The sequence below is a fragment of the Chamaea fasciata genome, unplaced genomic scaffold (genome assembly GCF_029207755.1).
Source record: "Chamaea fasciata isolate MVZ Bird 193981 ecotype frontalis unplaced genomic scaffold, bChaFas1.0.hap1 SCAF_16, whole genome shotgun sequence".
NCBI classification, from domain to species: domain Eukaryota; kingdom Metazoa; phylum Chordata; class Aves; order Passeriformes; family Sylviidae; genus Chamaea; species Chamaea fasciata.
This window is the reverse complement of record NW_027094101.1, coordinates 2090487-2115655: the sequence shown is the minus strand read 5'-3', so window position 1 is coordinate 2115655 and position 25169 is coordinate 2090487. Positions and strand designations below refer to the sequence as shown.

Here is a 25169-nt window from a genome sequence, read left to right as displayed (position 1 = left end):
TGAAATCCCCGTAGCGAGGTGACACCGAGGGTGGCCACGGAAGGAAAGGAAAGGAGCGCATCCGGGAGCGCCGCAGTTCCCCCTTGCTCCTGGCAATGGGCTCAGGCTTGACTGCGGGAACCATCTCCAGGCAGGAGGTGGTAGTTCGCCCTGTGACCTGGATTTATGTCTTTGAAACGATCATGAATTCTTCCATGAAAGACTAAAAATAGGCATGGATGGCTTGTTGGTTTAAGCAATTTTTAATAAGAGTGTAGAGCGCGCTGCCCAGCGCTTGGCGGACACGCTGTGTCAGGGCTCGGGCTGCCCTTCCCGGCTCCTCATCCCAACACATCCCTGCGCAAAACAACGCCGGCTGTTAATAGTGCCAGTAAATAACAGCAATGGCACTAAAAACCAGCAGTAATAGGACGAATGATATGTACCGGAAAGTGACTCCGGCTTGAAAGAACAGGAATAAAGCTCAGGAAAAGCCCAGGCTTTGGGTCTCCGGGGGCTGCCCGTCGGACAGGAGCCCACAGGCAGGTGCGTGCTGTCCGCCGCGGTTGTGCAGCGTTCCGGGGCGGGACGCGTACGCGGAAGAAAGGCTTCGGTGCCCCCGCAGGCGACAGTGGGGTGACAACCGAGAGGTTCGCGAAGGCTGGGGCCACGCAGAGCCCTGCCGGCGTCCGGCCTGCCACGACCCGCCGCGGCAGGGACTCGAACCCGCGGACTCGTGTCTCCGATCCAGAACCGGCGCCCGTCACCGCCCGGACCGCGCTCCCTACGCATGCGCCAGTATCTGTCACTGACCCCCCTCCCCGGGCTCTTTCCGGGACTGTTCCACCAGCCGGCGAGGGGGGGGGGGGGGGGGGAGCGATTTCAGGCGGCGCGCGGAGCGCAGGGCCGGCTCCGGCCCCGGCGCGCCGTGCGCAGTGTGGCCGCCGCGCACCGCCCCTCCGGCGCGGCGCGGTGGTGCGTGCGGCGGGGGGCGGGCCGGTTGCCCAGGTGAGCGCGCGAGCGCGGCCCGCCCCGCGCGGCCCCGTCAGCGCTGCCAGCGTGGAGCGGCCGGGGCGGCACCGCCGGGCCCGTGGCCATGGACGGCTCGCTAGAGAAGGTCTGCGGGGCAGCGCCGCGGGGCCGGGGCCGCGGCGGGTGCGGTGGGGCCGGGGACGCGGGGAGGGGCGCGGGCCGGCGGCGGCCGGGGCTCGGGGCGCGGCGCTGCCCCCGGGGCTGAGGCGGCTTTGCCTTTGGGGCAGCAGTGGAGCCCCCGGGCGTGTCCCCACCGCAGCCGCCGGTGTGACCGGTATCTGTGTCCCGGATCTGGAACTAGGCAGAATAACTATCAGGAAATGCTTCAGGAGCGGGTTTTTTGTTTCCTTAAAAAAAAAAAAAAAAAGGTGGAGCTTATTTCCTGTGAGTGTTAGCCTTCAGCAGGATAGGAGAGGAAATATTAATAAATAATTATTTTACCCATTTTTAAAATAGAGAGGGAGGCGTTCGCTGCGCTGCGTTTGCTCTGGTGGCCGGTGCGGTGTAGAAGCAAATATTGGTTCTGCAGAGCCGCGGGTGCCGGACGGAGCTGTTTGTCACTCTGACTCAGTGGCCGCTCCACACCTGTCCCGGGCCCGAGGGTCCTGCGCCTCCCGGAGCTTGTCCCGCTGGGGACACAGTGCCTCTGGAATAACGAGCACTTCGTGTGCTTAAAGCTCCATGCACACGCCCCTCCTTGCGTCATTTATTAGATGCAGCATGCTCGGTTTGATGGGATCCTTGGAGTGGTCCAGAGAAATTTGAATGGGATGTGCTCCAGTGAAAATGGTTAGGAAATTCAGGAAGTGTCCTTCTGACGTGGCTAATGGGTTGGTGGGGGGAAAAGTTTGATATATTGCAAGCTTCCTCCTGTAAGAATACACCGCTACAGAGTATTTGTTAGTGTTTAAAAGCTGAGGTTCTTTACTGGTGCTGACAGAAGTGACTGCTGCCTGCTCTGAAAAATCTTAATTATTTCAGTAAAACTTCATTGGAATAGTTTGGAGTATGCTGTCTATGAGCTTGACTCAGAGAGAACATTCCTATGATACACGGTTATTTAAAATAGGTGCATTAATACGGGGCAAGTGTAGTACTGACCGAGTTCTTTGCTTGACTAATTCATCATAAGAAGCACTAAACGCACTGTAAGAATGAAATGCCTAAAAGAAATCCATGTTTTGATTGTTCTTGATGTGAGGAATAGTCTATGATGTTCTGCAAAAACTGGCATGTCTGATTTTTCCATACATGCAGATAGACATGTGTCAAGAACAGTCATTTGGTTTACTTCCTCGCTTGTTTATCACAGCTTTGCTCCACATGTGTGATAAAAGCTGGAGTCCTCTGTATAATAAAATATAATTATAATACAATTATGGTCTTCTAGATATTTAGCAGTAAGTGCTCTCCTGGAATAGTCTTTGGTTAAGATTGTGGTAGATCTGTACAATTTGTAGTTTATCCGGTCTTGAGCAAGTCTTCTCCCCAAACAGACTTGAAATTCCTCCTAGCTGGGAGGAATTTTTCTGCAGAGAGTGTCTATCCACTTATCTCGTGGACATTATTTAAGCATTATCATGATAGATTTGAGACTGTCTTTTATTTGAACCGTGGATTCTCTGCTTGCTGTGTATTTGTACCTGTAGCTTAGCGGAGCGCCAGCGACGTGATCGGTACTTTTTAACCTGTGTTAACATTTGTTGCAACTCTGTATTTTTTCACAACCACTTTGGTACAACCACCTAATGAGCTGTGATGCAGTGAGGTTGTGTGACTGCAGCCCTTAGGGTCTAGCAGATGGAAAAATATTTTTTTAGCAGATGAGGAACTTGCTGAGAGTTGAAAACATTGCACAGTGCGACTGCGATGAAACCATTGTAGAATCTGACACACCAAAAAGCTCTTGGTTTGATTTTGCAAATTGACTTTGTTTCAGCAGAAATGTTTTCGCGTTATTTTTTAACATATTGTGTGTCATGAGTGATATAATTACAATTAATTTTATCTGAAATTCAGGAATCTTTTGTTGGGCTGGACTTATTTAAATAATTCTAGAAGCCTGTGTTAGATTTCAGAAGTTTGTCTTAGCAGAACTATTCTGTTTTTTCCCCCATTTGGATTTTGATAGAAGTGACCAATCTTCTGAAGGTTTTTAAATTTCAAGTTAGGTGACTTTGTCAATGGCAAAATAATGCAAATTCTTTCCTTATAACTTCTTGCTGTCTCTACAGCAGTTTTTTCCCTAAACATGAAAACTGTTTTGGTTTCTTGCTCAGCCTTTGGCTCTTTTGTTACTGTGCTATTTACCACAACATCCTGGTAAGTTTACAGAAAACTCCCAGCAGCAGAGCTGCATTAAGGTCCTGCTGCATGTCAGGGAAACAAAGATAAAAAGAGCAAACATCTATAAGCAGAAGTCTTGTGATTACACAGTGCTATTTTTTATTCAAGCCAAACCATCACAAAGTGTCTGCCTTTTTTTTGTTTTTTTTTTTTTTTGTTATCTTAAACTTTTCTTTCCCGAGACAATAAAAACAATATTCTTTTGGCTGAACAATATTGATATTGTTCGAGATTAATTTACTGTTGAGAAGAGGGTTTGGTTTTTTATGGTAAAACTTCACGGAAAAACTTTTTTAAGGTGTTATGATAATGTAGTGGGGAAATGAAACAGGGAATGAGCTGCACCTTTGAGTTGCTTTGCACATTGGTTTATGTAAACAGTTTAAAATTCACCCCATTATTTCATTAGGAGTACAGCTTACAGAAGTGCAAAATCACGATTGTAAAACATTGGTATAGAAGCAGCATTCTCCCTTTGGAATTTGCAATTAATTTTCATTCTTATCACAGTTGGAGAATGGCCCCTTATCCTCTCCCCAGCTGCCAAGCGAGTCCAAGGTGTGACATCCTGCCTGTAAAATCATAAACAGTTCAAAGTACTTAATAAGCTAGTAACAGATTAGTTAGAGAGTAGGGAAGTGACTACAAATCGAAGCTGTGGCAGGATAAGCTCAGGGAGTTGGATTAACACATTTGAAGGCAATGAATGATAAAAGTGGAAGCAGCTGAGTGAGGTGTGTGAGGGGCTGAAGGAGGCAGGAGGTGTTGGGATGCTGAAGCTGGAAGGGAAAAGTCATGGCTGGGGCCTCCTTAGAGCTTGGGAGGATTTCCATGTCTTGTAACTTCCTGCCCCTGCTTTGACCCCCTGACCACCTGTGCTGCGCTGTGCTTCAGGAGGGAGTGTTCCAGAGCTCATCCCACGGTCATTTCAATACCAGCACAAGACCAGGAAGAAAAAAAATACTCTGTTTATTACTGCTGTTACTATTAAAGTGTGTTCAGAAACCTTTCTTAACTGAATGGTTTGTTGCTGCAACTTTGCCACACCTATTTTTTCTTGCTGCTTAAAAAAAAAAAAGGCAGAAAGTCTCCTGCCTCCCACCTCCATGCCCTTAGTAATGTGAGCTGAGGAGGAGCATATCACAAGTTCAGCATGCGGCAAGTAAAGGTGGGCTTTTTCTCCTTCCAGAACTCAGAGGAGAAAATGAGCTGCTGCATATCCACTTGGCAATAGGAAAAAATCAGCAGGGATTAATTTCCCAATTCAGCACATACCAGAATTGTGGATTCAAAGACTGTGGATTTCATAGCATTTTTTGGAGCTTAGTCTAACTTAGGAGTTGTAAAGCTCTATTTTATGTAGTGATTCTGGCATTTTATTGGCAGAAGGGTTTCGTGTGTGTAATTATTAGTGGTTGAGACAGGATGAGTCACAAGTTAAGGATGTGCAGTTTTTAACATCTGATGTCATTTCAGCAGGTGAATTTTATGTTAGTAACAAACAAGAGCACCTCAGAGCCCTTTTTTGTAATGTTTTGTAATCTCTAATCCTCATTTGCGACAGATCTGTTTGAATATTGCATGTGATGCTAAGGAAGGTTCAAACGAGTGACTGCCTTCCAGCCACTGATCATGTTTTATGACAGCCCAAATTAAATTATATGAGATAATCACAATCAGTAGATTAGTCCAGTCATTTACTCCTTTAAGGGCTTGCAGCAACAAAACTGATTTTTTTTTTTTTCCCCTGAACGGCTTTCTAGAGTTTCTTTGACATGGTGCAACTCTGGAAACCACTCAAAATGTATGGACATATTACCAAAGATCAGATTTATATTTTTCCTTTGGCTATATCTGTTTTTTTTCTGAGTCTTGAATGCTTGCAGTGTCTGTTGGATTTTTTTCATCTCTGATGAGGTCTGGAACTTTTTGTATTTGTACTGCTTTGTCATTTAGTGCTTAATTAGGTTGTGGCCCTCATACCTGGTGGTTGTTGTAAAAGTCAGCGTAAAAACCTATTTATTGCTGGATGCTGGGAGTTCTGATGGTAAAATAATACTCAGCACTTGCTCTGTTCTTGTGTTCTCCCCCCAAACGTTTGTCACTGGCCCCTTCCAAAGCCACAGAACAGAGAATTGTCAGTCTTGGTCTGATCGCTGTGCCCATGCCCAGCTACTGATCCTTTCAGCCACCTACCACTTGCTGTAATGTGAGTTAAATCTCAAAATATTTGGTTAAAAATAGACTTTGAACATACGGTAACTCTCAACTTAATTTTTTTTCCCCTTTCTTGATCAGTCTTCCGGATGAAAATAGTGTAAAAATCCTCATGTAAATGAATCCCACTACCTTCTGTGATTAAATTTGCCTTTGTGTCTGCATCTGCCTGAGGGAATGTGTTTGCCCGTGGGATTTTTTTTTCTTTAAACAACCCCTGTCCCCCCAACCTCAGGAGCAGCCTGCAGGGGTAACCACCAGAGTCTTTGGGACGTGGGTGATGGCTTGGTGTTGGATTTATGGGGGTTATGCAGGGACAGGGGACTCTCTGATGGGGTCACTTGAGTGGCTCAGGGGGTTTTGCCATCTAACGTGGTGGGCCTTAGCAGTGGTGTTGCCCTCTACCCTCACATATATTTATTTTTCAAATACAGGTAAGTCAGGCTCTGCCAGGTGACACCTTCCACATTCTCTGGAAGCTTCAAATGGCATCTGATCCTTAAAGGGATAAATGCTCCTGTCCAGGTGTCTGGTGTCAGTGTCACAAGTTTCTGTCAGGCTTCTTGGGTTAAAGTTGATGAAAGAGACTTCTTCAAACCCACAGCAGTTCTTTGGGAAATACTTTGAGCTTGTCATCAGTGCAGGGCAAATAAGTTCCATGATTTTTAAACTTTTCCATCCTGGCAATACCTGTGGTTACCTGATTTCAGCAGTGAGATCAGGATTTTTGGCCTGTTCTGTGCAGCTGGAGGATAATTGCTGCATGTCAGCCCGTCTTAGCTGCCTGCTGCAGGTTAGTTTCACCCTTTTGTCTGTATAAAGGGAATTTCTCCAATTAGTTAAGGTTAAAAACTGGTTTAAAGGTACAAAAAAGAGGAAAAAATACGTTTACAGCAGTGTTTGGGTTTCTCATCTGTTTTGAAAACTACAGTTGTAAAAGTCTCCCGGGGAAGTGGCAGGGAATGATGCCATTTGATTTCTCATCTAGGGCAGTCTCAAAGGATACTTTCTTGTCTTTCTAGGTCCAAATGTTGAGTTTTTAACCCCTTCTAGCATTTATTAGATTGTAGAGACAGTAATAAGACAAATGGATTGTGACATTTTCTTGAAAGTTGCTGTCTTTTTCCTGAAAGATGGTGGACCCTACTCTAGCCGAAATGGGGAAGAATCTGAACGAAGCAATGAAGATGCTGGAAGACAATCAGAGGTGTGTGCAAAGGATACAATAAAAAACAACAGCTGTTTGTGCTGAGGGGAAGGTTCTTTGTGTAACTGGCATTAAGCAGAAAACCCCCTCGTGTTCCTGATAGTTTAAGGTCACGTTGTCATTCTGAAGCTTACACCTATACAAATCGTCTTTGTTTCTCAAATGCTGGGATTTTTAAAGTAAATGTATACATGTTTATATGTATATATACATGTTCTCTAAGTCTGTTTTTCAAAGTGAGGATTTTTTTTTTTATTATTGCAGTGGAAGTAATTTTTGATTCCTGTATATATGAGGTTCCTCTCTAAGCTTTCTGCTAAAGAACCGAAAACTTTAACAACTTGGGAACTCTTTAATTCAGTCTGAACTAAACTTTTCTGTTGATCTCATCTGGTTTATTTCTGAACCTGTTGGCAGTGAAATAGATAAGTGTCAGTATGTATTTCTGCAAATCAAAGCCAGTTACTTATTTGATGTTATCACACACAAACTAAATACAGAGTTTATTCTGTGTCTTTTAACTTAGGAAAGTGGAGGAGGAAAATGAAAAGAAATATGCACGGAAGGATATTCCTGGACCACTCCAAGGCAGGTAGGCAGCAGCAATTTTTAGATAATGCTCTTTTTAAAATCTTAAACTACACATAGCATGTTTGTCTTCCAAGCAACTTGCATTAATAGAAAAGTTAATATTTTGCAGGCACCATAATAAAATTTTTCCCATACTCACATAGGTGTAAAAAAGTAATACTATAATTATACCAACTATTTTCATTCTCATCTGGAAAAGAGAGAAAAAAAGATTAATTGTCCTTGGTGACTGAAATTTTGAACTCTTGGAATCTGATGAAGTAGTGGTGCCTACAGCTGTGATTGAGACTCAAAATAAACATAAACTTCTATTCAATTAAAGTACCCAGATTAAAAAAATGTAACAGACTGATAAGGTAGAAAACAGTAAGGAAAAAAAACAAAAACAAACCAAACCCAAACCCCAGAAACCTCCCACCTTTTCAGCACAGCTGTCTTTAGAAATTAAACAGAGCTCTTGTGCATAAGGCAGGTAACACCATTGTACCTGGAAATGAAGGTTTAAATTGGTTGTGTTACTCTGTGGGAGATGATCCTGCAGGGGCTCAGGCTTGCACTTCAGAAAATACTGCAAAAGCTATTTAAGGCTCTGCTGTGCAGAAGCTAACCCTGGTTTTGAGTGGAGACACTGAGTTATCTTCCCTGTGAATAAAAAGCAATCCTGTCAATGTAAGTTCTAACACTACTGTAAATTTTAGTTGGAGTTATAAAAATTGAGGTGTTTTGGATCTTCTCCGGTTTTACCATGTCATGTGAGAAGTCTAACGTAGCTTGTGTCTGCCAGAAACAGATTTGTTGGGATTTGCTTAAGAGATGTGCTGAGTTATGAGCTGAAGCTGGTTCATGTGGATCCTTAGCTACTGCTTTGCCTGGCTGTGTAGCAAAAAGAATTCAATGCTGGCAAGTCAGGCTTTTCAGACCAAATTTTCAGGTATCAGTAGATTTGTTTTGCTGAGTCTCCTACTAAAAGCAAGTCAGGTTTTGAATTGATTGAGCGTTCTCCTCTTTGTGATCAGTTTTTCTGAGACCAAGGAACCATTTCTGTTGCTGCACTCAGCATCCAGTAAAAGTGGAGTGTCCCAGATGGCCTCTGTTAGATGCTGGTGTTTACCTGCCTGGGTCTCTTTAATGTGGCTTTGTTTCCCCTCCCAGTGGCCAGGATATGGTGAGCATTCTTCAGTTAGTTCAGAACCTAATGCACGGAGAGGAGGAAGAGGAAACTTCACAGTCCTACAGGTAAGGCCAGTGTCAGTTACTGTATGTGGAAGACACCTGATTTTTTTATATTCTGATCAATATAGAACTTATCAACTTAATTTTAAGTTGTATACATTTCAGTATCTATAATTTCTCTCTCTGTTTTAATATAGATACTTATATACATAAGTATACGTATTATGTATTTTAAAGTGTAAAATACTGTGCAACCAGGTAACTTTTTAAAGGCACCTTACACTGTATAGTGAAGCAGAATAATGCATGAGGCTTGGCTTTCTTAAAATTACAAAGCTTCCATTACTAATTACTAAATTGAGTTACACAAGGGAATTGTTTCTCATGTGACAGCTCATTTTTTTCCACTTTCTGAAAGTTGTTTTAAGTCAGAAAGCTTTGAAAACGAATAGATTTTTATTGTGTATCAATGTAGATTTTAAAATGAAAGGAAATAACATTTGTTTCCATTTTTCAGTAACATGGAAATAGCATTAACTGATCTGCAGAGGATTATTGAAAACTAACATTCAAAAAACATGTTCAAGATTTAAAAAAAAAACCAAAACCAAAACCATTAAATAAAACAACAACCAACAAACAAAAAACCCCCAACAAACAAAGAAAAGCTGTGCCCCTAAAGAAAGTAATGTAAGTGTCCTGAGTTTTCAGTGCATAGGATGGAAGGGTATTGATGCACTTTCAAGTCCCAGTGCAGATAATGTGCTTAGATCCAGTTCATGTTGGCTGGGTCAAAAGCAGTTGCTGTTCTGTGAGCAGCTGGGCCAGGTGAAGTGCTCTGTGTGCACTGGCAGCTCAGTGTGTCATACACAGTGGCACAAGGGTGGCTGTGATATACTGCACTTCTCTCTGCTAAATATTTCAATTGCAAGTCAACCAACTCTGCCAGTCTACATTAAAAATCCATAAACCCCATGTTACTGTAATGCCCGTGACTCGGATTTGATTGGCACTTCCTCTGTTCTGGCTTGCAGACTTCAGAACCTTGGTGAACAGGGTCACATGGCTCTACTGGGACATAGTCTGGCTGCTTATATATCTGTGCTGGACAGGGATAGACTGAGAAAACTTACAACGAGGATCCTCTCTGACACTACTCTCTGGCTCTGCAGGCTTTTCAGGTGAGTCCCTGGGAATAACTCATGTTACAAGGTGGTGATAATGTTTAAAAATGGATGTGACTCGATTGAGGATGTCAGCAAAAGAAACCACTGTGCCACAAACTTAAAAATCCTTGGAAGGCCTGAAACACAACCTTAACCTAGCCTAAAGAATATCAGGTTGCATTATCTTTAAAATTAGCAGCCCAGAATTGAAATCTATGTTAAAAGCAGAATGAAGCCTTTTATGTGTTTCCTCCCACGCTCTTAGTAAGCAAGGTTTTGAACTCCCTGAAGGCAATCTTAAAGGAACCCAGATGTTTTTTTCTTTCTTACTCTGTCTCTGAGTCTAAATGAAAATATATACCAGGCTTCTCTCATTGTTCATCTCAGCCAGTCTTGTAAAAGTTTACTTTTGATCTACTTGAACCTGGGAAAATGGAAGGTTTTTTTGTCTTCTTCATCCTGCGGTAAGCTTTTTTTGTTGGTTGGTGTTATTTTAGTCCCTAAACTGACTGTTGGTTTTGTTGCTCGTGCAGGTATGAAAATGGATCAGCCTATTATCATGAAGATGATCGTGAAGGTCTCCTCAAAATCTGTCGCCTTGTAATTCACTCCCGCTATGAGGATTATACACTCGAGGGCTTTAACGTGCTCTATACTAAGCAGCCTGTCATATACATCAGCTCTGCAGCCAGGACAGGCCTGGGCCAGGCTCTCTGCAATCAGGTAAAGTCAGTCACAGGGGTTTTAGCTGGTTTTAGCTGCAATTAGAACCTACCTGGCTTCATATTGCCTGAATAGCTTTGGGGATTTTGACAACTTCTTTTTCCTTGTGGCAGAAATAACAGCAAAGGAAGCAGAGTCCATGCTGGGCGTAACCTCAGCTCTAGTGGACTATACATTTAAAATAAAACCATTTGTCTGGGAAAAATACTTGGAGGTTTTTTTTTTTTTTTACAGCCTGTGTTTTGCAGCAGTGATACAGTGGGAGGAAGAGAAATTTTCTGAATATTTCCAGTGAAAGGATCCTGCATGCTAACTTTTTAAAAAATGAGGCATTGTTTCTAGGTTGCATTGTGCTTTACAGAAGCTGTTGGTCATGTGAGATAGACGTGAGCCCAAACATTCATAATTTGTCCTGTGGGTTTTTTCTTATTAATTTGATTAGAAGTTTTAGCAGAATACTTAATTTGTAATGTAATATTTAGGTTTCTATTGTCACACTGGGTTTTCTGTCACTCCGTATTTATGAAGAAATGAAAAGAGTATCTCTCAGTTGACATTCCATCATTTCTGTTGCAGTTAGGGTTGCCCCTTTCCTGCGTGTGCCGTGTGCCTTGTAACACTATGTTTGGATCTCAGCACCAAATGGTAAGTTTGTCTCTCCTAAGAGCTCTTTCTGTGCTTTGGTTGGTTTTTAAGCCTCATTAAATGAATATCAAGTATGCTATTAGGAAAAGCTTTTAATATATTTACATTTTCAACCTCTAAGTGTTCTGTATTAAAGCTGTGTGAATCATAGATGGAAATTTTCTAAAAACAGTTCATATCTTGGTCTTGTCATTTGCAAAATATTTTAATGGCTTTTGAATAAAGTGCTTTTTAGTGCAAGATTTCTAGAATAGGAGTAGTTGGAGAACTTTCACAAACTACGTGGTGTATTTGTGTTTTATTTTTCACAAATGCTTTATTTGGTCTTCAGATTATTTTACCTTTGAGAAGAAGAAAGTGCAAGTCAAAACCAAAGACATTGAGAATGTTTCCTTTCAGAACTTCAGGATGCTGTTCATTTTCAATCTTAATGCATTTTCCCAGTTCAGCAGAAACAATCCAGTGTTTGACAAACACATTGTTTTCTTACTGATACCAGGATGTTGCTTTGTTGGACAGACTGATTAAAGATGATGTTGAGTTTGGAAAACTGCCTTTGTTGCTTGTGGCCAATGCTGGTAAGTGCTGTGGACAAACAATCATAAAAACCCCCATGCTATTTCATGAATACATATACAATAGAAAAAAAAATTCCACATTTTCCTAAACATCTTAATGATTGCATATCAAGAAATATCTTAATGAGCACAGAATAATTATCTGTCCAAAGGGGATTTTATTTAACTGATTTAAAATTGAATTGTGCTGTTACAGTTCTGCATATGTCAGTTGATGTATTAAGACGACTGTAACTTACTTTAGTGAGTGCAGATCTCATGTTAAAAATCAGTTTTACATTAACACTTCAGAATATTTTGATGGATACGCCATCAACTTCAGCTTGAAAGTTATATTTTTCTGGTAGTTAATTAAACGCACATAAAAAATTTGCTTTAAGTATGAATAAGGGAGGTGACTGTTCCTTGCTTGGGACCTGGAAAGTGATCTGAGATGCTAATCAGTACAAGAGGCTCATTTGTTAGAGCCTCAGTGGAGGCTGATCCTGTTGTGCCTTTGCCCTGTTCCACCCAGGGACTCCAGGTGCTGGGCACACGGACAAGCTGGGCCGCCTGAAGGAGCTCTGTGAGCAGTACAAGATGTGGCTCCATGTGGAAGGGTAGGAACTGGAGACTTCTTTCTGTATAACTGCATTCATTAAAAAGTCTGACTAATAGCATCTAATTTGACAGCTCACACAGAGCCAGAGCCAACTTTACTTTTGTCATAGTAAGCATTTTATATGGTTGTAATTTTGTTATAGTGAGATAGAAATTGATTTACATACACAGGAAGAATTAATTGGAAAGGTAATTTCAGCACAGATTAGTGATCACTTCTATTCAGATGGTAATCTTATCTGCCCTTGCTTTGAAGAGCTTGGCATATGAATAAAAAGACCTTCTAGGCCAGGGAGACCTAAAAAGACCTTCTGAGTCAGGGTGGACATTATACAGTGGTTATTGAGGATGAAATGACACTTCAGTGAAGGTTGTCAAGAAGGCTGCAGCAAGAGCAGCATGCAACAGAACTGGGAGGGAGATTAAACCAAGAGAAAGAGAAGTTTCAAGAACTTGGACAGTGTCAGTGAAGATTCCAGTGTTCTAAGGTTCTTTATTTCAGCTTCAAAAAATATACTGTTTCTCTTGGTATTTTGTAGTATAGCTGTATTTGCATGCTGTGTATTTCTGATACCAAATTTCACCAAATATTGGACTGAAAATTTTTAGAACTAAGTAGATTTGTACTTTCGAGTTTTCAGTCTCAGAATACCAAGTAGCAACGTCTTCTGCATTGTTAATGAAAAATATGTGAACAAAAATTACTTCCCTTTACACGTCAATATGAAATATTTAAACTGCAGATTCAAATGCTGTCTCTTAATACATATTTAATATATGCTAAACCCACTTTTTTTTTTTTTTTTCCCCCAGCGTGAATCTAGCAACTTTGGCTTTGGGTTATGTCTCCTCTTCTGTACTGGTATGTTTCACTAAACTTTAAAATGGGCTTGTGTAAGGTTAATCAAAATATATATGGCTTATGTTGTGCTTATTGCCATAAACTTCAGGCTGCTACAAAATGTGACAGCATGACTCTGACTCTGGGCTCCTGGCTGGGGCTCCCCGCAGTGCCTGCAGTGACACTCTACAGACACGAGGATCCATCCTTGGTATGTTCAGGTTCTCACTCACCCTTCTCAGCACCCTGGGACTTTGATTCTGATCCCAGACTGCTGCCATCTTCTTCATAAGCATTTTGGAAATTATAATTTCCAAAGCTGCCAAAAGTGGCAGCATTGAAGAGAGGTTAACAGCGGTTTGTTTGTTTGTCTCCTCCTCAGTCCTTGGCAGCGGGGCTGACGTCCAGCCAGCCCGTGGAGAAGCTCCGTGCCCTGCCCCTGTGGCTCTCCTTGCAGTACCTGGGCCACGATGGCATTGTGGAGAGGATAAAACATGCCTCACAACTGGTGAGCAACAGTCCTTACTTTAGTAAAAGTTCAGGTCCAATATAATTTGGTAGTTACAACATGCAGTGCTTATATGCAAAGTATTATTTTTTAAAGGTCATACTTTGTAGTCAGTGTTTTACTAACCCCCGAAAATATTTTTCTATTACATTCCAAATTTACAAATTAAAACTGGATGAGTCTGACATGTTGGAGGGTTTTGCTCAAAAATTGTGACTGTTTAATGTTTTTCAGAATAACTTTCAATTTCTAAAACTGTATTTCTCTCCTCCATTTGTTCTCCTTCTGCTCTGGTCTTCTAGAGTCAAAGGCTGCTGGAAAACTTGAAAAACCTGGATTTCATTAAGACTTCGGTACAGTCTATTTTTAATACTTTGGTTGTATGTCTTAGTTTCTGCCTGTTAAATGATAAGAATAACTTTGACTAGAGTAAATGATTTAAAAATATGATGTAAATCATAGCCATTGTTTTGAAGACACTTGGGATCTTTCTAATTAAGTTCTGGTGTTCAGTGAAATCTCACGGCTTGGTTGTGTGTGACCTCTGGATCGTGTTTGTTCTGTCGCTCTGTACTGGGGCACTCAGGGGAGTGCAGAAGAGCATCCAGAAGTTGTGTTCAGAGCTTGATTTAATTCCATTTAGAACATGGGTTTGCTCAATGATACATTTATGAAACCAGTTTCCATAAGTGTCTCTAATATATTCTGGCTGCATCTTACCCTGCTGTTGAGATCCTGTTGTGAACCCTTTGAAATTGTACACAAAAACTATCCCAGCTGAGGTTTTAACACCAGAAATAGGTTTGGAAAATACAGCTTATGTAGTCATTCCAAATTCAGTTTCTGTGAGATGTCCTGTCCAACAGGGTTTGGTGATTTTATTCCCTGACCCCCACCCCTGCATTTTAGTTAGTATTTGATGTATAGAAAACGTAGTCAGCTTTCTGAGTAAGCTGTAGAGTATTAATGGCCTTGGGAGTTCAAGCGACTGCATCTGTTACCCTTCTACTTAAACAAACCCTGCATTTTTTAGGATTGTGAAATGTAGCCTCAGATTGTCTGCAGCAGTAGCTCAGTCTGTTTCTCCAAACTGATCCCAAAGCAGGATCAATTATAATCTTACTTTTCCTGCTGGAACTTCCTTGATGTTTCCCAGTGATTCTGGGGTGATTTCCAAGAGAACTCAAGCTTTGCTCAGTAGTGAAAGGAATTGTACATGGTATCAAATCTTAAAAAATACAGGGGACTTTTTTTTTTCTTTTGAAGGTTGAAGATGAACTGAGTTCACCTGTGGTGGTTTTCAAGTTTTTCCAGGAATATTCAAACAGAGGTATGTGATTTATTTAAAACCAAACAACAACCAAAAAAACCCCTCTATACAGTTTAAACTGCTAATTCACCAAATGAATTTGAAATAAATATGATGTAGTGCAGTTCTCTCATGTAACATTAAAAAGGTTGTGAATGCTGGTCGTAATCTGTGACAAATCATACATGTGATAGCTTCTTTTTTTAGACAGACTGCAGTGTTTTAAATTTTCATAACAAGTAATTTTCTGCCTTCTTGAGTGAGAAGATTTGCATATGATTTGGAGCTTGGGAGCAGGTGATGGCAGTCTCTTACAAGCTGCAGGCTGGTTATGAGTGTATTGCTGGGGAGAGATTTTGGTTTATTCAGGTTTTCTGTTCCTTTCAAACATTTATAGCTCATGGCAAGCACCATGTTTCTGTGGTTTACTGATTACAGTTCCTGTTGCAGTAATTTTAAAAGCAGCAGAACACATTGGGAACAGCTCTGGAAATGCTGCCACAGGTATTAAATATTGCAGCCTACTGTGATGGGATTTTGCTTTATGAAAACACTGGTTATAGTTCCATTAGGGCATTTTAACCTCAAAACTCAGAACTGTTTTACTGGGACTTTTTTTTTTGTTTTGTTTTGGTTTTTTTTGAAAACTATTACATTCAACTCTGTTTTACTTCTAGTATTGATCGTGTTCAGTACATTTTTACAAAACATCCATGTTCATCTGCTCCAGGCCCAGTACACGGTGTAGATGTGTTACATTAGCTTGGAAACGTAATTGACTTTTATCTAAATTTTAGGTTGCCTTTTGTTTAATTAAGTAAATAAAAATCCACTTCTGTGATTCTTGTGTCTTTGGATTCAGATCAGACCTCACACGCTGCACAGGCCTCAACTATTCAGCACCCCATAATAAGCAGTGAAAGGCACATTTATGACACCTTCAATCAGTGGGTAAGAATGGATGCTTTTTCCTTTAGGGAAGGGGAATGACAGTGGAATAGTTCAGGGGGTCATCAGGAGCTAGAGACCCTTTGTTAGAGTAGTTTGAAAGATATTCTCCATCCGATTTCCTTTGCAAAACTTGTGGCTGTTTAAAAGATTCATTTTCTCTGAAGCAAAGTTGCTTTCACATTTTTGATCATTTTACACATAATTTTTCTCTAGGTCTTCTGGGTATATGTGAAATCTAGAATTCTTTTAAATCAGCCCAACGCTCTATTGTCCATGTCTGTGTATTCTTGAACAGACAGCTGCCTTTTCCAGCTCTTGAGATAATTCTAGAAGCCTATGCTGGCCGACCTGAGCACGTGGCTGGTTTGGATCCCTTGTGCAGTAATGGCACACCTAATGGCAGCGACAATTTTCAAGAAAATTCTGACTTGTAACACTTGCAGCTTATCCCAAATTTTCATGATTTTAAGGATCTGTCAAACTCAGTCATCCCGCCCGCAGGGCGAAGTATTTTGGTGCGAGAACTGATTTTGAGAGAAAACTGCATCTGTATTGTTCCCTGAGCCGAGGCAGGGCCTGCAGGAGCCATGCTCTGTGCAGGTCCCTAACTGTGCCTTGTCCCTGCAGCTGGGAGAGCAGCTGGCACAGCTGGTTCCTGCCAGCGGGGTGGATGTGGTGGAACTGGAGGATGAGGGCACATGCGTGCGCTTCAGCCCGCTCATGACTTCTGCAGGTAACCTTCACTCCAGGCAGCCCCTGGGAATGCTGGGCTTTGCTGTGCAATGGGACAACAGCCTCCTGGGGTAAAAGCAGATGTGCTCAAGGAGATCCTCAGGATATTCTCCTGTGGGGAGGATTTTCTTACAAACAAACCAACACCAGCTCAGCTTTATCATTCTGCTGAGCTCAGCGCTGGGTGCGTTAGTGGGAGCCCAGCTGTTGTGGGTCGTGTTGCCTCACTACCTCTGCAGAGAGACTTCCTGGTTACTTTTTAAACTCGTTAGGAAAAGCAGTGAATTAGGAAAAGCAGTTAAATTCCTTCTCTCAGCTGCTTCACACCAGATGCCTGACCTTTCTACACAGGTGTTTCAACTCTGCAATGGTGCTTGTGTTCAAAATACAGCTACTTAGCTAGAATAATTATTTACTAAGCCTCCAGGGTTTTCTATAATTACTGGTGATGGGGGTGATATTAAAAAAAAAATAAAAAATCTGTGTTTTGGAAAGGGTCATGTACTCTTAGTTGAGGCTCTGCAGAAGCACAGAGCAGTGTGCAGGGCTCAGGGGGTGCACAGTGTCTCCTGGGTGAGGGGCTTGGGCTGTAAAACAGCTGACACTCATGAGAGAGGGTCCTGGTGTACACAGAACAGTAGATTTTAGAAGAAAATGACTTGGTGATGCTGTGATGTTGTGTTTTAAACCAGCATGGAAGCTAATTCGTGACCAGCTGGGCTATGGGAAGAAGATGTTTGTAGGGGTTTTTTAATGCTAGCTACTGATGTAATGTAAAAGGGTATTGTAGCATATCCTTTATTAGTTTGTAACATGAGAAAATCCTTTTTATTAGGTTTTCATTAAATCCTTACTTCATTTTCATGTATCAGTGCATAGATAACTGAACCAAAAAACCTACTTACATAGACCAAGATCTTCAATACTATCCGTAAATTAATTTGTGACTAACCTGCGGAGCAGCTCCTTTACAAATCCTTAACTCAGACATCTGTGTCACGGCCATCACACTGATCACACACTAACACTTCTGCTCTGCAGTTTTAGGAACTGAAATACAAGACATTGATTACTTGGTAGACTGCTTAAAAATGAAGATACCGGTGTTGACAAGCACACTGCAGCTGAGAGAGGAGTTTGAGCAAGAAGTGAGAAGAACAGTTGGCCTGTTGTATATTGAAGATCTTGCCTGGCCAGGGTTAGGTGTTGTGAGGTAAATTTTCTTCATGCTGTATTTGCAAACACTGTGCTTGAGCAGACTGGAGCACGTGGTCTCTTCAGTGGTCATTTGGATGTTTCATTTGCTGAATGTTATCTGGCTTTGCACCCAGTTGAAGCTTTTGAGTGCTTTTTAGGAAATTGCCTTCATAAAATTGTTTTCTTTGATTATTTCTTTAAGAAAAGCTGAAGAGCTGCTCTGGGCACCAGTTGTAACATTGGAGGCAGTGTGTGTGTGGGTGGGATATGTAATGAACAAGTGCATCCCACTGTCTTTAGCCAAGCATAACTTCTATTTTTATCTATAATGGCACTCACTGATATGCTGAATAGATTTCGAAAACCCCTCCAAGTGTCTGTCCTGATCCTTTGCTGCAGCCCTCTGGGAAGGGTTCTGTATAGTCAGAACAGTTCAGGTATAATCAATATAGCAACCAGAAATCTATTGTGTTGAGTTTGCAGCAGCAAGCTCAGCCCACCCCTCAATCCCTGATGACAAATGCCAATAAACTTGCTGGTAGGAGCTGTAATATTCTGAGACTTTTTGTTTGTAAAATACAGGAATGCGTAGAAATGTGCTAAATGTGTAGCTGCTTCTGTTTGTACTGTAAAGTGAAATTACTATCTCTTGGCTTGGTTTGAAGGTACAACTATCACAGTGATGAGAAGAATGATGACAAACAAGAAAAAGAACTAGAAAAAATCAACACTGAACTTTTGAAAAAGTTAAATGAGCTGGAGTCGGATCTCACCTTTTCTTTGGGTAACTGCACTATTTAAAGAACTTCTGTTCAGGCTAGTAGTTATTCTCTCAGCTGTGCTAGAATGATTTATAGGTCATTATAATGCAGAATGAGCTGCTGCCCATGTGATAATTGCAAAAGGAACACCTCTAACTATTCCCACCTCCCCCGTGTTTCAGTTCAGGGGTGTTCACCAGGTGAGCTGTCCTCAGAAATCCTTGTGAAAACTGATGTGTGGGCAGCTAGACCAAGAAGGGTTTCCTTGGCAGAAAGAATAAAAGCTGCAGCATTCCTGTGTGTGAACTGAGCCTTCCTAAGTAGTGCTGGCTCTAGTGGAAAGCAGATCTCATTCCAGACCACTGGCACTGATGGCTTCGCTGCTCTCTGTGGCTCAACTAAAAGCTTTAGATGACTCTTGTGATAATTAGCAACACTCTCACATTTACACTGTGCCACATGATAGCTGAAAGTATTAATTTGCTTGTTCAGAACTCTGATCTTTTTCTAATCAGCTGTCAAAAATTAAGTGCCCTGTGGTTGTGGAACCAAGTAATCTGTAAATGGCAGAAAGTTGAGGAGTTTAAAGCATATTCAACACTGATAATTATAATACAACTCCTTGACTGTATAAAATTTCCACTGTTTTTCTTGCTCAGGGCATGTTTCCTGTCTTTGAAAACCCCCCAGGGCTGAACTTTCTTGGCCTGCATAGTTTGTACCCACACAGATCCTGCCCTTAGGTACTGGAGGGGGGGTGTGTACTGAGGTTTCCAGATTCACTTGCAGGATTGCAGATTTGTTCAGCACTAAGACCTGACTCTCCCTGTGCCCCCAGGTCCGGAGTTTGGAGGGCAGAAGAACTGTGTTTACATTGGCATGGTCACAGAGGACCTGGATGTGTCAGAGTTGGTTGAAACTATTGCAGCAACAGGCAGAGAAATTGAAGAAAATTCAAGAGTATGTATTAATAACTCACAAAGTATTGAAGCACCTTTTTTTCTCCCCTTTCATATTGGCTTCCGGACGTGGTTTTGTTCATTGTGAAAGTAAAAGTTGCTTTTGCCCACGAGAGTTTTAATTACTGGAAGGATTAATCTGTGTCTACATATGGAGAATTATGGATTATGATATTGTGAGGATGTCTGGATTTGTGTTCGTGGTCCTGTGTGCAATATTCCAATGAAAACCTTCAGTTGTACTGAAATAGCCTCATTTTATCATTCAGATTTTAAGCTGTGAAAAAACAACAGTGAAAGGTGTAGGTTGGTTGTGAGCTGGTGTTTCTCTTCACTGCTAGATGTGGTGGGATTGAGATTCTTTATATACCAGCTTTAAGATAAAACTATGCTCTAAAACATGTGAGAAACTTTAAATTGGTGTCTTAAACCCAGAAATTACAAGTTACCTACTGAAGTAATAAAGCTGATGATGCAACTTCTATTTGTCAAAGCATTTACCTGAACGGGGTTCTCTGAATGTTTTCTAAAATAGAATTCCTAAGTGACCTGCATTACATCTGTCCCTTCATTCTGCTAGTGTTGGGCATTTGATTTTCTCACCTCAAAAATAAATAGAACTTCAGAAATCCTTTGCCTATTTCTGCTTATGGGAATATGTTGATTATGGCAATGAATTCTTTTCTGGCAGTGACTTCCTGCCCACTCTTGACTCCTGTGCTGCTTGGAGGGTGACATGGAGGAATGTTTTGTCTGTAGAGCACCTTCAGTTGTGTAACTGTTGTAGCGGAGAGGCTGGAAATTAATGGGCCCCTGGGATCCTGAGGGCTCCAGGGAGGAAGGGAGTAGTGGAAGGGTCAGAAGGGTGCAGTCCTTGGGACCAGCTGCAGTAAATCTGTGATCTTCACCATTTGATCCAAAGCTGGGAAGCAGAACCCATTTGTGAACGCCCCTTGTCCCACTCAGATGAGGAGGGTTGGTACAAGAAAGAGGATTTTCCAAAAAACCCACATCAGTCCAGCCTGCCCTGAGCTGTGCAGTAAAGGCACTGAAAGGCAGGACCAAAGCTGGAGGTGACTGAGCCAGGAACACAGTGGTTCTTCCTGGTGCTCTGAATTCCACCCCACTGCCCTCCCTCCTGTAGTCAGGGACTACCAGGGGTCTTGGGCCGGCCTCTCCCTGAGGGAAAAGGAGCAGCTTTCCTCCTTGTCCTTCCATTAGCTGACAATAACACAAGTTTTTGGCATTTCGGAGGAGGTGTTAAAACTACCATGAATACATGGAAATTGGCATTTGTCTCACACAAAGAGCTTCTTGGGTTTGTTCATTCCTTGCCCCTGCAGCTGTCCCAGTAAACTGCCTGCCCTTAGCAGTATAAAACACTGCTGGTGCTGGCCTGGGCTGCCTCAGGGATCAGCGGCAGTTGTTTGTGAGAGCAGGAGAACAATGTGAACCTATAGGCAGATACATAACTTGTTACTGTCAGGCTGATTTAAGTCCTGGGTGTTTCTAGGAAGCAAAATGTACTTTATAAACATAAACATTCTTCCCGGACGTTCATCCGAGGAACATTTATTTGCTAAGCAGGTTTTCAAAGAATTTGGGTCACAGGCTCATTTCTAAGTGCAAAAAAAAAAAAAGCGCCATTCCTGTTTAAAATGACATTATTTCCTCTGGGTTTTTGTGTTTAAAAATCCTGCAGTCAGTATGTACATTCTTTAATTTACAGTCATAATAAAATAGAAGTTGTCACATACTGTCCTTAACTAGAAAAATATCTGACTCCCCTGTCTCCATCTTGAAAGCCTGAACTAAAAAGACAGTTTCAAGTCCAAATAATACATGTCCTTATTTCTGGGTTTTATTAGCTGTTGGAAAACATGACTGAAGTTGTTAGAAAAGGGATACAGGAAGCACAACTTCAGCTTCAGAAAGCAAATGAAGAACGACTGCTGGAAGAGGTGAGGCCACAAACTCAGCCCTGTGGTACCCTGAGGTACCTCACTCCCCGGGGGGCTCTTCTCACCAGTGTTGGATTGTGCTTTGCAGGGGCTGCTGCGACAGATCCCAGTGGTGGGCTCTGTGCTCAACTGGTTTTCTCCCTTCCAAGCCTCCCCCAAGGGAAGGACGTTCAATTTGACAGCAGGTAGGGCTCGGGGCACTGGGACTGTTCAGTTCTGTACTGAGCCTGCAGCACAAGTTCCTGTGCTGGTTTGATCACGAGTGACATAATCCACCCTCTGGATGAACAGGAACGTGCTTTGCACTGTCTCTGGAACACCCAGTAAGAATCTTCTCTCTCTCTCTCTCTCGTACAGTTTATATTTTAAAAAGCCATGGTAGACACTGGCATTTATTAATAGAGGAATCATTCCTTGTGACCTCTGGTTGCATATCCTGGAGGAGTTTGGGGGGTAGCTTTCACACCCAGGACAGTGGCCCACGTGTCTGTGTGTCTGTACCCTGCAGGGAAAGCTTCCTGCTGTGCTCAGGGCCTTTGTGACTCCGGATGCACCGAGTGGCAGGTTCTTAGAGCAGAGAACAGCCCATTCCCCTGGGAATGCTGAGCCTACATGGCTGGATGCCCCTACCACGTGCACTGCTGCACAGCTTGCAGCTGGGAAGGTGTCACATGCCAGGGCAGGAAGGAAATGGGACTACAGAGTTGTAGCAGTGTTGTGAAATGAGGGTGAGGGGAAAATGATTCACTTTTGAAGTCTCAGCACTCGTGTCCCTGGGTTCTCAGAAATGCATCACCCCCATGTGACAGTTTGAACTCAAATACTGCTGTTTCAGTTTAGTCAACTTAGGTTTTTTTAACCTGCAGGTTCTCTAGAATCCACGGAATCTATGTATGTATCAAAGGCCCAGGGAACAGGCAGCACTCCACCACCAACTCCCACTTCCAGCCTTGCAAAGCAAAGACTTCCTGGTAAGTTTCTGTGTCTGAGTTGAATTTTTACAATTTCCCTGACTCAGGAAGACCCACGTGATTTTCCATCTTTTGTAACATCTGGAACTAGAGCTCATCCTCTACCGCCTTCAAAACCTTAACATGCACAGGGCACAGAACACTGCCCCAAGCTGTTTTCTCCCCACATATTCTTCCTGTGACTACAGGAAGTTGTCCCATTAACTGACAACTGCCCATAAAGTCTGGAATCTTCTGTGGAATATTATGAGGTTATCGAGCTTTGAAAATGAACAGGTAAACAAGCCAACGGTTTTATTTGAAACAAAAGCATTATAACACGTCGTCATGTATTTCAGCAGCTGCATTTCTTTTGCTACCAAACATTTTGTGGCCTAAGCCATTCTGAGGTGAAGATCTGTTAAATCTGTGGCACTCTCTGCATAGTTGTATTAGTAATTAATGCTGATTTGCCTGGCAGGAAACCAAGTTCTAACCCATCTTTTGGGCTGGTGGCTTCCAGCCTGTGACTTTCAGTGCAGTTGTTTAACCTGGAATGATTTCAGTTTGTAAGCAGGCAGCTTGGCTTCAGCTCAGTGTTGTGTGTCTGCAGACACAGGATACACTAACGGGTGCTGTTGCTTTGCAGACCTGTCTTGGGTCTATGTTCAGGGTCCAAAGTAACATGCAAACAAAAACTACTTTTCTGCTCTTACAAAATTCCAATACTTCCTTTGGAAACTGAACTTGTGCACACCACTGTTTGTATTTGCTGCCTTCATGGGCACTGAATGCTTCAAACACTTCACAGGTCAGAAAGCTTTCAAAAGGTCTCTGAGAAGCTCTGATGGGTTCAGTGAGACCAGTTCCATCAGCCACTGCGATGACCTGGACAAGCTGGATCAGAGACCCCCAAATCTCTCCCCTGGCCAAGAGCAAGGACCTTTGGAGATGGAAAGAGCAGAGGAGCAGGAGGTGGTGGTGCAGGCAAAGACAGACACTGAGGACATTGACAGTGACAAAGCACCACCAGACTGCACCAAGGCAGAGGACCAAGCAAGTCAAAGATAAAATCCAGAGTGTGGATTTCAGACTGTGCCGAGGAGGCCCCTGCCCGGGGAGGCAGGGTGGTAATGATGCATTGAAAATGTGAACAGTGCCACACACAGTACAGTAATAACTACTGTCACTTATTAACTGGGATTTTGCACAAATATACATTCCCTCCCCTGGGACAGAGATTGGTCTTATTGTACACTTGTTACAGTTGCTTTAATCATCTCCATGTTGGTGTCACCAAAGCTGTAGTGAAATTTATTAAGTGCTCATGAAGGTTTGTAAATACACTTGGCAGTTATCCTTCCTGCAGGAGTCCATGCATGACAAGTTGCTAACTAACCACTCAGCCATGCACACGATGAAAAATACAGTTGCACCCAATAAGTGTAAAATTATCTTACGTTACTATACTTTATAAAAAACAACTGGCAGTTGCTCACCTTTTTAATATTTAGAATTCAGTTTAGGCTCTCCTGCAGAACATCTCCTGCAGTCACCCTGGTTCTGTGTTGCTTCTTTCCCTGCCCAAGAGCTGTGGGGTGGTGAGCACTGTGGAGGGACAGGGGCCCTGTGGACGGGAGTCACTGAGGAGCACTGGGCCATCACCCCTTTGTTGTGCTCTGGTGGCACTGCCCCCACAGCCACGGCCCTGGCTACAGGGGCACTGAGTTAGTGAATTTTCAGCCTTCTAGAAAGCAATAGTGCATCTGCATGCCTGGCCAGCTTCCTACTCCTGCCCTGGGAAGGAGCACAAGGCACTGTTTCTTTCCTTTGCACGGCATTTACACACCAAATACTGAACATGTTCATGCAGTGTAACTGGAGTTCCTTCTGTTGTGTATTTTTAAAGATAGCTGTAGTAAAGCTTGAAAAACCAATACATTTGTGATGGTTTCGACACTTATTTTTGGAATAACAGTAACTTACCTATGGTAGGAATTGTACAGAGTCAGAAGAAATTATTTAGGTTATTTGCTACAGAGTGTCTGGGACTACTTAATGCACAAAGATTTGATCAAAATCCAATGTGTAAAAGTGCTTCCCCCACATCACCTTACTCATTTCACTGCAAGTTTTCAGAGCCTCTTGTGGAAAAGCCATCCTTGGCAACACTTGCTTTCCCCAAGTAACCCGATGGTGATGCAAACCCTCTCCTCCCTCTAGAACTGCAGTTAGCTCCATTTGGATTTTCTTCCTCCCTCCTTTTCCTCCCCACCACATAATGACAGTAGTGGTAGTGGGACTTACTTTGATAATCTGCAAAATTTGAGGGTTTTGAATTGTACTGGCACTTGATTTGACTCTCCACTTCTGAAGCCTGCAGTGCTGGGATGCCATGACCATGGTTAATTTTGCTTGGGTAATTTATGTAAATCAGTGCAATTTTTTTCTAAAGTGCAAAAGCAATTAAGTTGACTAGTCTTCCTCCTTGGTTTCTTTAGTGCAATGAAGTATGTTAATAACAGTAATTTGTTGGGGATAAAAGTTACCCCCACAAAGATTAATTTTTAATGTTTTTATATTTGGAAATGTTAAATCAGTAGTTTTGTTGGAATGAGCTTCATTCTTTAAATACTTACCTGAATGTTTCAATAAAGATTCTTCAAATTATTCCTCTGGAATTAAGTTATTGTTGAAGGACACTTCCCTACGTTCCAGCAAGCTCTTTCTTTCCCTGTGTGTG

At 42.3% G+C, this 25169-nt stretch overlaps 1 protein-coding gene across 2 annotated transcripts; it reads left to right on the top strand.

Annotated features, from left to right (window-relative positions):
- The first annotated feature begins 433 nt into the window (after positions 1-433).
- On the top strand, positions 434-25096 carry PDXDC1 (pyridoxal dependent decarboxylase domain containing 1). Of its 2 annotated transcripts, none has more exons than XM_066198164.1 (23): positions 434-525; positions 6708-6781; positions 7308-7373; positions 8525-8608; positions 9580-9726; positions 10245-10434; positions 11011-11079; positions 11579-11657; positions 12172-12256; positions 13071-13119; positions 13208-13309; positions 13481-13606; positions 13909-13959; positions 14873-14936; positions 15778-15866; positions 16494-16599; positions 17640-17811; positions 18461-18579; positions 19395-19516; positions 21384-21476; positions 21565-21661; positions 22343-22447; positions 23238-25096. In XM_066198164.1, exons 2-23 carry the CDS (start codon positions 6708-6710, stop codon positions 23495-23497), a joined length of 2349 nt encoding a protein of 782 aa, XP_066054261.1. In that variant the 5' UTR covers positions 434-525; the 3' UTR covers positions 23498-25096. The 2 variants fall into 2 exon arrangements, with proteins under 2 accessions (XP_066054261.1, XP_066054260.1); XM_066198163.1 differs by lacking the exon at positions 434-525 and adding an exon at positions 901-1096.
- The last annotated feature ends 73 nt before the right edge of the window (positions 25097-25169 follow it).

Excerpts from the sequence above, each read along its gene's own strand:
- PDXDC1 (XM_066198163.1), top strand. The coding sequence starts at position 1,076 with ATGGACGGCTCGCTAGAGAAG. Across the intron at positions 6,782-7,307 it reads ATGCTGGAAGACAATCAGAG|GAAAGTGGAGGAGGAAAATG; the intron begins GTGTGTGCAAAG and ends CTTTTAACTTAG. Across the intron at positions 21,662-22,342 it reads GACGTTCAATTTGACAGCAG|GTTCTCTAGAATCCACGGAA; the intron begins GTAGGGCTCGGG and ends TTTAACCTGCAG.